This window comes from Hibiscus syriacus, unplaced genomic scaffold (genome assembly GCF_006381635.1).
Source record: "Hibiscus syriacus cultivar Baekdansim isolate YM2019G1 unplaced genomic scaffold, ASM638163v2 tig00110206_pilon, whole genome shotgun sequence".
Taxonomy (NCBI): Eukaryota; Viridiplantae; Streptophyta; class Magnoliopsida; order Malvales; family Malvaceae; genus Hibiscus; species Hibiscus syriacus.
Genome location: NW_024062627.1, coordinates 2,671,308 through 2,683,647, shown reverse-complemented (window position 1 = coordinate 2,683,647; position 12,340 = coordinate 2,671,308). Strand labels below are relative to the sequence as shown.

The 12,340-nt window shown below is 28.9% G+C and overlaps 1 protein-coding gene across 1 annotated transcript; it reads left to right on the top strand.

Annotated features, from left to right (window-relative positions):
* The first annotated feature begins 8,487 nt into the window (after window positions 1-8,487).
* On the top strand, window positions 8,488-9,657 carry LOC120219323 (transcriptional regulator SUPERMAN-like). Its single transcript, XM_039216145.1, has one exon. The coding sequence runs from the start codon at window positions 8,571-8,573 to the stop codon at window positions 9,321-9,323; it is 753 nt and encodes a 250-aa protein (XP_039072076.1). The 5' UTR covers window positions 8,488-8,570; the 3' UTR covers window positions 9,324-9,657.
* Window positions 9,658-12,340: the final 2,683 nt, after the last annotated feature.

Below are 12,340 nucleotides of genomic sequence, written 5' to 3'. Positions count from 1 at the left end.
TTCTTGAAGAATCTATAATTTTTTATTCCATTAAGTTTCCAAAATTTGCTCCCAGAAAACAACACATAAGAGATCGATCTTTTTTATGAAAAATTGTAGAAAACAATTTGAACATGTATTTTTAAGTTAGCAACCCTACACCTAATCGATCCTACAACTATCGTACATACATAAACATACTTGAAACATCACAAACATGTCAAAACACATTATGATCATTCTTAACAACATCAAATTAACATGTAAGCATGTTTTGAGAATTAAAAGTCCATTTATGTACATAAAGTTTCTTTTTAGGAACTCAAATAGTCATATTTGACACTAAGGTTATTGTAAAGGTCCTTTGAGAAGTCCGATACCAAATTTTGACTTAAAGTGAATTATTTTACTTTTTTAGAATCGTCGCCAACTTTTTGGGTCAAGTGAGGTTGGATACCTAGATTTGATCTTTTACCAGATCTACATTTTACTAGAGATTCACTTAGAATGATTCGAAAGTCGATTACGTGTAGAGGATGATAAGCATCTCACTTCTCCCTTTCGGTACCAACACTGTTACGAGTTGTCTTAATCGTGAAAATTAAAATTTAGATTAAAATTACTTACATTTAAGGATTTATTTCTTAAGATAAAATAAATTATGGTTTAAGAAATATAAAATAAAAGTAATTTAGATCTCAACTGGGTCAAGCTATTAGGCCTATTTACTTGCTAGACCTGTATGATTTCGGACATGGCTTGAGAATGAAGAATGATATTCGAACCAGCTTTATAAGAACATAATAAGATCTAAAAGAAAAAGAGAAAAAGTATGCAGAAATAGATTCAAGATCGAGAACGAAAGTATTGACGTTTCAGATGCAAGAACCAAATTGAAATATTGAAGTCATAAAAAGAGAAGACAAGGCGCACATGTGATGAGTTTTTCATGAAAAATAACTTATCTAACCGCGAAATGGATCAAGTACAATTAGCTTCAGGTTTCATATTCAATCTCTATGAAGATTATGAAACGTCAAAGGCATTTAAAAGGAAATGATCTTTAGAGTGAAAACTCACAAATGAGTAGTCTAGAAGGATCCAAAAATAAAAGAGAAGAAGCATATGAAAATATATTCAGGATCGAGAACAAAAGCATTGATGTTTCAAATGCAAGAACTAAATTGAAATCTTGAATTCATCAAAAGAGAAGACAATAAGCACATGTGATAAGTCTTTCATGAAAAATGACTTTTCGAATCACAGGGTAGATCAAGTACAATTAGTTTTAGGTTTCATATTCAATCTATGTGAAGGTTATGAAATGCCAAAGGCATTAAAAAGGAAATCACCTCTAGGGTGAAAACCCACAAATTGACAGCCTAGAGAGACCCAAAATAAAAAAGAGAAAAAACATGTAGCAGTAAATTTATTCTACCCCTTTTAGGGTTAATTTTATTCTAAGTGGAAGAGATTATTTTTAGATTTTATTCTACCCCTTAGGGGGTGTTTGGTTCAAGGATTGTGGGATTCTCATGGGATGGGAATCCCACATTCCCATGTTTGGCTGGGAATCTCATTCCCGATAATATTTTATTACCAATAGTAGATTTTTTGGGGTATATTACCGGGAATGTCATTACCTCCATTCCCTTAGGTATTGTAACATTACCGGCATTTTGGACTAAAATACCCTTAATTTTTTATTTTTTTTCAAAAATATTCTTCTTCTGTCATTGAATAATAAAAATTCTACGAAGGTTAAATTACAAATTTATCCTTAAATTATTTTAGATTTAAAAAAAAAAGTCTATAATTAAAATTTTATATGAAGTTCAGGGGTTAAAAAATTTTACCCTTTCATTAAACCTTTTTTATATTTTTAATTTTGTAAAAAAATTATATAAATATTATGAATTTAATTTTTTAAAGAAACTATATAAATATTTTACAATTTGTAATATTATACAAATATATAATAAGGACAATTTGGTCAAATATACATTCCAAATTTTTTTTATTCCTTTAACCAAACACGGTAATCTTACATTCGTGCTAAACCAACCAAACACAAAATACAACATTCCCAATAATCCTATTCTCTGGTAATCTTTTATTCCCACTGGTAATCTTACATTCTGTGAACCAAACGCACCCTTAGGGTTAATTTTTTTCATTTGCAAAAAGTTTTCTAATACTTCAATGCATGATAAAGAACATGAGAAAAATGATAAAAAGAGGGTTTACGATCAAAATCTGCACAGGACATCTTGAAACCGAAGGAGGATTCGAGTCAAAAACCTTAAAAGGTGATTCGAATGTGAAAATTGTGTAATTATAACATAATAGTTGATCTTACAAATCTCTTGATAAAGTGTTGCGCATACTAGAAGCATTTGCTAGAGCTTGGAACCGGTGGATATTTTAGAACCAGAAGTGTTAAATCTTGACCAAAGAAGTCAATTCGAAAGACCTTTCATTCTCAAATTAACCCAAATCTCATAATCATCATTATTCTCAACACTTGTCAAAGAGCTATAATTTTTGAAGAATTAAAAGGATGATTGATTTGTTTGATAATCAACGAACTTATATTTTATGATTTGTTTCAATTGAGAACCCGAAGAAAAAGATGCTACGTTTTTTTAAAAAAAAGTTATCACATCGAATTTTTCACGCTTTGAAAAATGAAAGAGGAAGGGAAACACTTTTCATGTTTCAATTGTGAGCTATAAACATTTTGTTTATATGGATGCATTGCTTATGTATACTGAGAAAAGAACTGAGTGTCTTTAAACTAATAACTTTTTTTTTGGAAATCACTTGTTTAACTGAGTGTCTTTAAACTAGTAACTTTTTTTTGGAAATCACTTGTTTTGATCGATACAAGTGACCAGTTTTTGTAATGGAAGGCATATACTCGTATGTCGCAGCTAGCTAAGGATATGGACCTATAATGAAAGGCATATACTCGTATGTAGAAGCTAGCTAAGGATATGGACCTATAATGAAAGACATATACTCGTATGTAGAAGCTAGCTAATTGTATATCCTTGTCCAAAATAAAGAATATACAATTAGAGGTGGTTCAAATTATAGTTTTAATCTCTATACAAAATCAAGTGAACTCAATAATTAAGAGATTTTTGTTTTCATTTGAAGTTTTGTGTTCGAGCTATGTTTACATAAGTATATGAGTATTTGTCAAATGGTCGAGAGTCTTTCGAATAGATATTACCTTATATTAATCCAGACTAATCAAAATAAAAGTAATAATTTCTTTACATTAATTTGCCATTAATTAGATTGTTCATTTTGAAGATTTTCTGCCATGTTTTGTCCATAATTCGATGACAAATTCGATTTAGAATGAGACTGTAGAATCAAGTATTTTTCCGGCGATAACATTCATCCTCTCTTTTTGTAGGTCCAAAGCAGGTTGCAAAGTTGGAAAAAGATTCTAAAAGTTTTCGTGATGCAACCCATTTAACTCTTTATAACAACAATGTTGCCACAAGGCCCATGATTCCACGCAACTGAAAAAAATAGGGTGATTAACAAATTTAGGATATGTTTGATTATAAAAATAAAAATTAATTTATAAAATAAAAATAAAAATAATTGAAAATATATTAAAAAATTCAATTTTTTTATTAAAATTATTTTGATACGTAAAAATTAAAAAATATGAGATTTAAGTTTTTAACTCAGTTTGATAGTATTTTTGAAAAATAATTTTAAAAGCGATGTAAAAAATTACTTATAAAAGTATTTTTGAAAAGTGCAATTTAAATTTTAATTATTTGAAACTGTTGTTAAAAAGTGATTTTAGAAAGATAAAATGTCCATTTTGGATATTATATTATAAATAAAAAATATAATATTTGAGGATAAAAATATAATTTCAGCCGAAAGTGATTTCCACAACAAAAGCTAAAAATTTGAACTTATGAGATTACGTTAAAAATCACTTTTTCAACTATGATTTTAACTTTTCTATTGCTAGAAGCATTTTACGCAAGTTTAAATCATTCTAACAATAAATTTTTTGTTTAATGGTATTTGGGACCCTCAAACTCTTACAAAAAAATAATTTGGCCTCTGATTTTTTTATATTCAATATAATTCTGGGGGAAAAATCAATATAACCCTTTAACCAATAGAACCTAGCATTAAAAATTACGACGCTGATATGATGGTCCACATCAACATCATGGACTAACATATAAGCATCGTGAATTATCACATGTGCATCGTAACTATAAACTTTTGTGCCCTAACGACATTTTCTTTGGAAAGAAAAACAAACTTTCTACTCGATTCTCAGCAAAGTGACATAAAAAGTTGCAAACGAAGATTTTAACATTATCTTTAATTATTTTCTATGATGGATTTTGGTAAAATATCTTGTAGATCTCTCATTATTTAAAATCTGATAAATAAATTTTCATTATAAAATATTTTAAGAACCTCATTTTTTAAATATAATACAAAACATATACATCTTTTGAGACGACCTGCTTTTTATATCTTTTCTCGAAATGTTATACATTATCAATTATCATACAAAATTTCCACCTTTGGCGTAGCTATTCTAGTGGAACAAAAAATTCACATAATCATATCTTTGCGATAGCTACAAAATTATGACATAATATTATGTTGAAGATTAAGCTCCACTTATTAACGATTCTAAATTCAATATGCCTAATTTAAACCAATCAATCATTTGATCTTAAAGAGCCTACATGAATTCATTTCACTGGTTTCCAATAAAAAGGATGATATTCTAGTTGTAGGAACGATTCTTTAAACTCGTATATTAGATTCTAAACTTTTGAAAGATAATTCGATTTAAAACGTAAATTTGATCAGATCGATCTTTTAGATTAGGTAGTGTCAAAATCCTAAAATATATATTTAAAAACTTTTTAAGAAAAATCTTCTTAAGGAGACAAATAAAACTTTACGTTTTACTATATATTTATTGAGTTGTTTACATTGCTACTAAATTTGTTTGAGTTCTGAAAAATTGATAAAGCCTAAGCCAGTGGCTGTATTCCCATCCCTATAATTAAAATTTGGCATGTACATCTCTGGTCCAACAAGTCTCTCAGGCTGTTTTAGTATTGGGCTTAGGTTGTAATTTCTGTTGGTTGTATATTGGCTCGTCCGTGTGTAATTTTATTACAGTAATAACTGCCTACATAAAACCAAAAAAAATAGAACAAACGAAATAATAATAATAATAATAATAATAATAATAATAAAAGGAAATTAGTTAATTTATCTGATGGCGTATACATGATCTGTCCGCAAAGAATCTTGACCAAGGTTGTAAATGAGAAGAGATAAATCGTGAGTTATTTGAGATCGATTCGATTAAAGTGGTTAACTCTTGAATCGAATAGATTTGACTTGAGTTCAAACTCGACTTGAATTCTTAATGAACCAAATGATAACCGACTCGAAAAGCTCACGAGCAACTCGAAAAACAATATATTAAATTTTTAGATTTTTTAATTAAATTTTAGTAATATTAACATTTATATGTTTTTTTAAATTACAATATAAGGCTTTCATGTACTTAAGGAGTTTGAGCTTCAATCAAACTAAGTCTGAGAATATTTCGAGTTCAAGTCAAGTTTTAATTTTTGATTTCGAGTTGAGCTTAAAAATCTTAAGTTATAGAATTTTTAAGTCGAGTCAAACTTAATTTTATACTTTTTGAGTTGAGTCTAGCTTAATATTACTCGAACTCGACTCGGTTAATTTACAATCCTATGACAAATTAGACATTGAATCCCAATATTTTTGTCACCAACTTACTTCATGTTTCGAGCACTAAATAAAATTAAAAGAAGTGCATAAAATAGATAATAATATAAACAAAATAATGTGTGAGTGGACCAAAGTATAGCCCTCGGTAGAATATTTTTTTTTAGAGATTTAGATTCGAATAACTATATTTATAAGATATGTGTGTATTATCAATTAATTAAAAAGAACTCTAAACAAATATTACCACGTAATCACTCCGACTATTAAAAAATTTAACACTTGGATGCAAGCTTAGATGATCCATACTCAATGATTAGTCAATATACCATGATTTAATCCTTGTTAAGATTTTATCTGTTGCTAATAAAGCTCCAGCTAACGTCACCGTTGAAATGTTGATGAGTTTAACAATGCAACAATATAAAGAATTACTTCTAAATTGCTTAAAAAATAGTATTGCTACAAAATAATATTGTTAGTTTTGACTGACAAGTAATAATAAAATAATAAAAAAATAAAAAATATAATGATTCACTACATATAAATCATTGTTTTAGAAGTAATTTTGTTTGAATTGATGTAATCTCAAAAGTGGACGTTGCCCACTAAAATTAATATAATCTTTCAAACCTCGTACACCTAAAATGAAGAAGTGGAATCTACATATTGCTATCTTCAATAAAAAAAATTCAGAGAACGAAATAATAGAATCATCAAATAGTACATAAATTATAGAGATGAATAGATGTGCACAAAAAATCTGAATATTCGATTTTGTGCAAAAAATATCCGAAATCGGATTTGGGAAAAACCGGTTTTTTTAAAACCGGATCAGATATTTTAAAACCGGATAGTATAGCCAGTTTGGAAAAAATTGGACAACCGGATTTTTTACCTGATTAAAAACCGGTTTGAAAAAAATCGGATAAAAAACTAGTTTTTTATTCGGGAAAAAATCCGGTATGGGGTTTAAAAATTAGGTCTGAGGTTTAAAAAATTGGATGACCGGATTTTTTACCGGATTAAAAATTGGTTTTTTTCAAACCGAAACCGATTACATCATCCGACCCTCCAAATCGATTATGATCCGAACCGGTTTTTTTTATAAACCAGTTTTTTGACTTGGTAAAAAAACCGGATCAGTTTTTATCCGATCCGGATCGAATTTAAATCCGGCTATGTGCATCTCTAGAGATGAACTGTCCCTTTTATATGAGTACTAAAGGAATAAAATTATCATATAAAAACTACACACTCCAACCATCTTAAATATAAATAATACACTCCCTAAATATAACCCTCACTATTTACATTACTCACATTATACTTAAGTTTGTTTCCAATAAAAAAAAATCATGTTATCACTTTTACTAATAGTGTTATCAATGTATACCTAAAAAATATTATGGAAATATAGGGATCAATTTATGTCAAATTTAAATAAATGGATTAAATACTAAATTTTAACAAACTATAGGATCTAAGACCATAATTAGACAATTAGTGATGTAAGTAAAATATTAGAAGGATTTTTTTTACAATTATTATCTAGGGAGGGGAGGTATAGGGGAACTTGTTCTTGATGAGTATTGAAACCTAAAAAGAGGGGAGAGGTGCTAACTCAAAGCCTTTAACCACTTACTCTAAAGATTATTGACAAAAAAATTGATTAATATGATGTATGAATGGGATACGTATCATCAAAAAGTTATCCCAGACCCTTAAGTGAACCTCGTGACTCGCTAGAAATTTATTTAATATTAATCATCAACTTAATTACAACTAAACTAGTTAAAAGTTCAACTTATTGTTTACTTAATTAGTTTGTTTCTAGTAAGGAGTCTATTAGCTAAGCAATGGAACAGCAAATTGAAGTCCTTGTATAAATACTTGATGGCAAACAATTACAGGACGACGATGCAAACAATGGTACAACAAAAACTAGGATTTTTAAAATCTAAATTTATCCAATTAAGAATGACTTAATCTAAAACCAATCCAACCAATATAATTGCTTGTTTAGAGATATGCATATATATATATATATATATAATTTTGGCATAATATCAAAATTCAACTTTAATATTTTATAGAATAATCATTTTGATCCTTATTTCTTTTTGAAACACTTTAATCCTTAATGTTTCATTTGTCAAAATTATTCTGTTTTTTACGTGATTAACTTTCAATGTTATTAGATGATGTGATATTTTCACATATGTCAAAATTATCACTTTTGGTGACATGTCATATGATATACAATCATTTTTAGTGATATAACATATATCACATCATTAACAAGTGTCGATTGTTAGTTAACTAATGATTTTTATTCATAAAATTATCATTTTGACCATAATGAAATCGTTGAGACCTATACTTCAAAATAATATAAGTTAAAGAGATTATTTCGAAAAATATCAAGGATAAATCTTAATATTATACCTTTAATTTTTATATATTCAAAGAGTTTATCATATATATATAATAAAATATTAAGTTGTAGAGGTGGAAATTCAAGAGAAATTTGAAGCAATAAAAAAAACTTGGCGTTGCAGCCGAAGTATGACGTTGTCCGTTCAAACATAGAGTAATAGGAAAGGCAGTTAAGTGGGGAAATTAAATTAATTAAATATAATATGAACAAAAAATCCAAATGCTTGGTACAAGATTTGGGTGATATGCCCGGTGTTAGGGTTTCACTGTGTCTCTGTCTTTAAGCCCATTTCTTCCTCTCTGTATTTAACCCATTCCCCCCATTTCATTCCTTTATCAAATCTCTATCACCTATCTTAAATGTTTCCAGTACCATGGCTGCTGAGCTCGGCCTTCTCTCATTGAACCACCGTAAAAACTTAGCTCAATTCCAACAAAATCATCTTCTTCTTCACCATAACTCTATTTCCACTGCTGGCTCGTGGATGTGGAACCCTAACGCTCAATCCCATGAACCGGTTGATGATTCATGGGAAGTCAGGGCCTTCGCCGAGGACACCGGGAACGCCATGGGCACAACTTGGCCGCCTAGGTCTTATACTTGCACTTTTTGCCTACGGGAATTCAGGTCAGCTCAAGCACTTGGTGGTCACATGAACGTGCACCGCCGTGATAGGGCTCGGCTCCACCAAATACAGCCACCTGTTGGTGGTGGTGGTGGTGGTGTTACCGTTCCGTTAATCAACCAAGCCTCACCATCTTCAACTACTCAAGAATTCGCCACAAATAATGGCTTGTGCCTCCTATACCAATTACCTAGCCCTAATGGGGTTTTCGCTTATCCACCTGTTAATACTGCATGTTCCTTTGATTCACCTTCGACCCTTCTCTCCATTTCACCATATCATCCTTCTAATAGCTCGACGGTGGCGCCACCGTCGAAAAATTTTCCAGCGACATCTCTGGGGTGGAATAGTTCTTCTCTTAGTTACTCAATAAAACCCGAATCTTCAACCACTTCTACCGGTATTAATCTCAAGGAAACATCAATTGAAGATCTTGATCTAGAGCTCCGACTAGGGCATAGTCCAACCAACATCTTGAAGGAAAACAAAAAGGTAAAATAACAAAATCAAAGAGCTTGAGTGTGCAATTTCCATCTTTACATATTTGCCAGTTTGAGATAGTTTAGTTTTTTATTAACTTGGTGTGAGATTTTTTTCATCAATGCTTGATTTACTTATATGTGTGAAAGTTGAAGAAAAGAAACAGCAAATGCTGCAAGTCCAAAGAAGAAGAAGGATATTATTATTTTTATTGTTGTTGTTGTAAGAAGAGGAAGAAAAAAGGAAAAGGAGATTAGGGTTTGGGTGAAAGAGTTGGAAAAGTTGCAGTGCAGTGTCATTATCTGGGTTACAGGTTTTTCTGAATAGATCCAGTTCCTCTCTCTCTAGGCTTGATTTTCCGTGGGGGTTGTTTATACTAAAACACTAAAGCAATGCAATTGCCATTAATTTCTGCATTTAGCTGCAGGGAAAAATAACCACTTCTACAAAATAGAAATAAATAAAATTTCTGGGTAACACTTATAATTGCATTATATGATATATAGAGAAGGCTGTCTTTTTTTTCTTTTTTTTTTCTTTTTGGGTTTACTCTCCTGATCAGGTGTGTAGGATATTAACAAATCTCATTACTACACCATTTATATCCTATAGTTGCTATATTTATTTCTTATGGTTTGGTTGATCATGTGTTTAAAGTAAGGGTAAACACCACCACCAACCGATTGGTTTAGTGGGATAAGACACTAGATCCCTTAAATAAGGTCGAGGGTTCGAATTCTGTTATTTGCGTATAGAGTAAACTGAGTTGGGAGGATCGCCTCCATATTAGGTCTTTACAATACTCAATCCGAATTAATCGATTAATAAAGACAAACACCTTTCTACGTCTGAAAAATTGGATAATAGAAATTAAATGAATTCGTTGTAAAATTAGTATGATAATTGATGATATGACCAAAATATTAATCAATAATTTTTAATAGCCTAGAGTGATTACAAGATATGAGATATTACATGTTTAGAATCTTTTATAACTGTTGATAACACACATAACATGCATATATAATTGTTCGAACTTGAGAATAAGTAGAATAACACTCTATTTTATCACTGAAATCGCCTGATAGGTACAACGTAACATCAAATATTCTGATTTTAATTAATAATCTTGTATTTGATCATTGGACACCTAATTTATCTATAGCGTAGTGGTGGATTTAAATTATTTTAATTAAAAATATAAAAATTATGAAAATATATATTATTAGAATAATATTAATTATTATTTAAGTTATTTTTTACTTTTTCTAATTAAATTAATATCTAATTAACTAACAAAACAATATAGGTTTTAAGGGGGAAACAATATTTTTCTTTATAAATTTGAGATAAATATAAGGTAGTATATGTTTAAAAAATCATTAGTTTTAATCAATGAACGTTTATATTTTTACATATGTAATGTTCGAATTCGATATCTCAAAAAATAATATCAAATCTTTTAATGTTTAAGATTGGTTTGTATAATATTAAATGTGCGTTGAATTTAAACAAGAGACAGCAAAAACTACCATTGTTTCTTTTGCAGTTAAAAAGGCAGTGCTTGGGGAAACTCCTTTCACACCGACTGACTCAAAGCCAAAACCATGCTGTTATCTCATAGGGATTTGTGAGTTTTAGATTAATATAAATACTGTTCACTGATATTATATATTATAAAATTTAAACTTAAATTAATGGAGTAGTTTCGATAACTCGATTAAAATATTAGCCGTTATTATTTTATTGGTGAATTCTTTAAGCCGTACGAATTATCAGATTTGATATTTTAAGTTTTTTTAAATTAAAATAAAAATAATCAAATTAATTTTGTAAAATTAGGGCTTCGATGAATTTTCGGAATCAAAATATTTAAAAACTGTAAATTTTATATTTAAAAACAAACAAATTTAACAAAAAAAATGAAAAAGCATAGATCAAATTTGATGCTAATGATAAATGAGATGATTACTTGAATGGACGTAAACAGGGCTTTTACGATCGTTTACTTAAAATGAAAGAAAGAAAGAATAGCAAAATAAAATTAGAAAGAAGAAAAGAAAAGAAAATATCACATCTTTATTCGATAAAACATTTTTAATAGACGTAACAAACGTTACATAAAAATAGAAGCAAAATGAAATGTAAATATCTATTCTAACAAAAATAGACAATATAAAACAAATATACAAAGTATATTTATTATTTTAATTATATGCATATATATATATATTATATGGATAAGGAACTACTCTTGAGCTATGAGTTTCAAAAAACAATATGGTAATGTAAAACTATATATAAACCAATCTCCAAACTATAGAATTGCTTAATTTTTATTAAAGATTGACGAGAAAGAATTAATTAACATTTGAATGAAATTTACAATTTGATATTGTTTTTGAAAAATGATTATAGAAGTGATGTAAAAAATACTTTTAAAAGTATTGTTGAAAATGTAATTTAAAATTTAATCGTTTGAGATTACTGTTAAAAAATGATTTGAAAATATAAAATTTCATTTTAAATATTATGTTGTAAATTGAAAATATAGTATTTAAGGGAAAAATATAATTTCACTCAAAAGTGATTTTCCACAATAAAAACTATAAACCTGAGTTTATGAGGTTATGTTAAAAATAATTTTTCCAACAATAATTTTAAATTAAATTTTGAGTGTTTAATATTGTTTATTGGGTAGAAAATCACTTTTTCATTATTAGAAACATTCTCAAACTGGCCCGTACAAAAAAAAAAATAGACGACCCTATTCTCATATTAAATGAGGTAAGGGGGAGGTAGGGTAGTAGGCTGTCCCCAACGCTAGGTTAAGAGCAACTTCCGTGGAAGACTTCCATCAATTATGAATTGCCCCGTACGTTAGATGCAAATTAACTATACTTATGCATTCACTTTATCCAAATTATACCGTGGGTAAAAATTATAAAATAAAGTCAATTTATTGTCAACTCATGCACTAAACGTTTTCAAACATGAGTTATAATTAATACTCTTACCAACCAATTAAATAATTTAAG

Bases quoted from the DNA above. Each gene is read 5' to 3' on its own strand.
- LOC120219323 (XM_039216145.1), top strand. From the start codon at position 8,571: ATGGCTGCTGAGCTCGGCCTTCTCTCATTGAACCACCGTAAAAACTTA.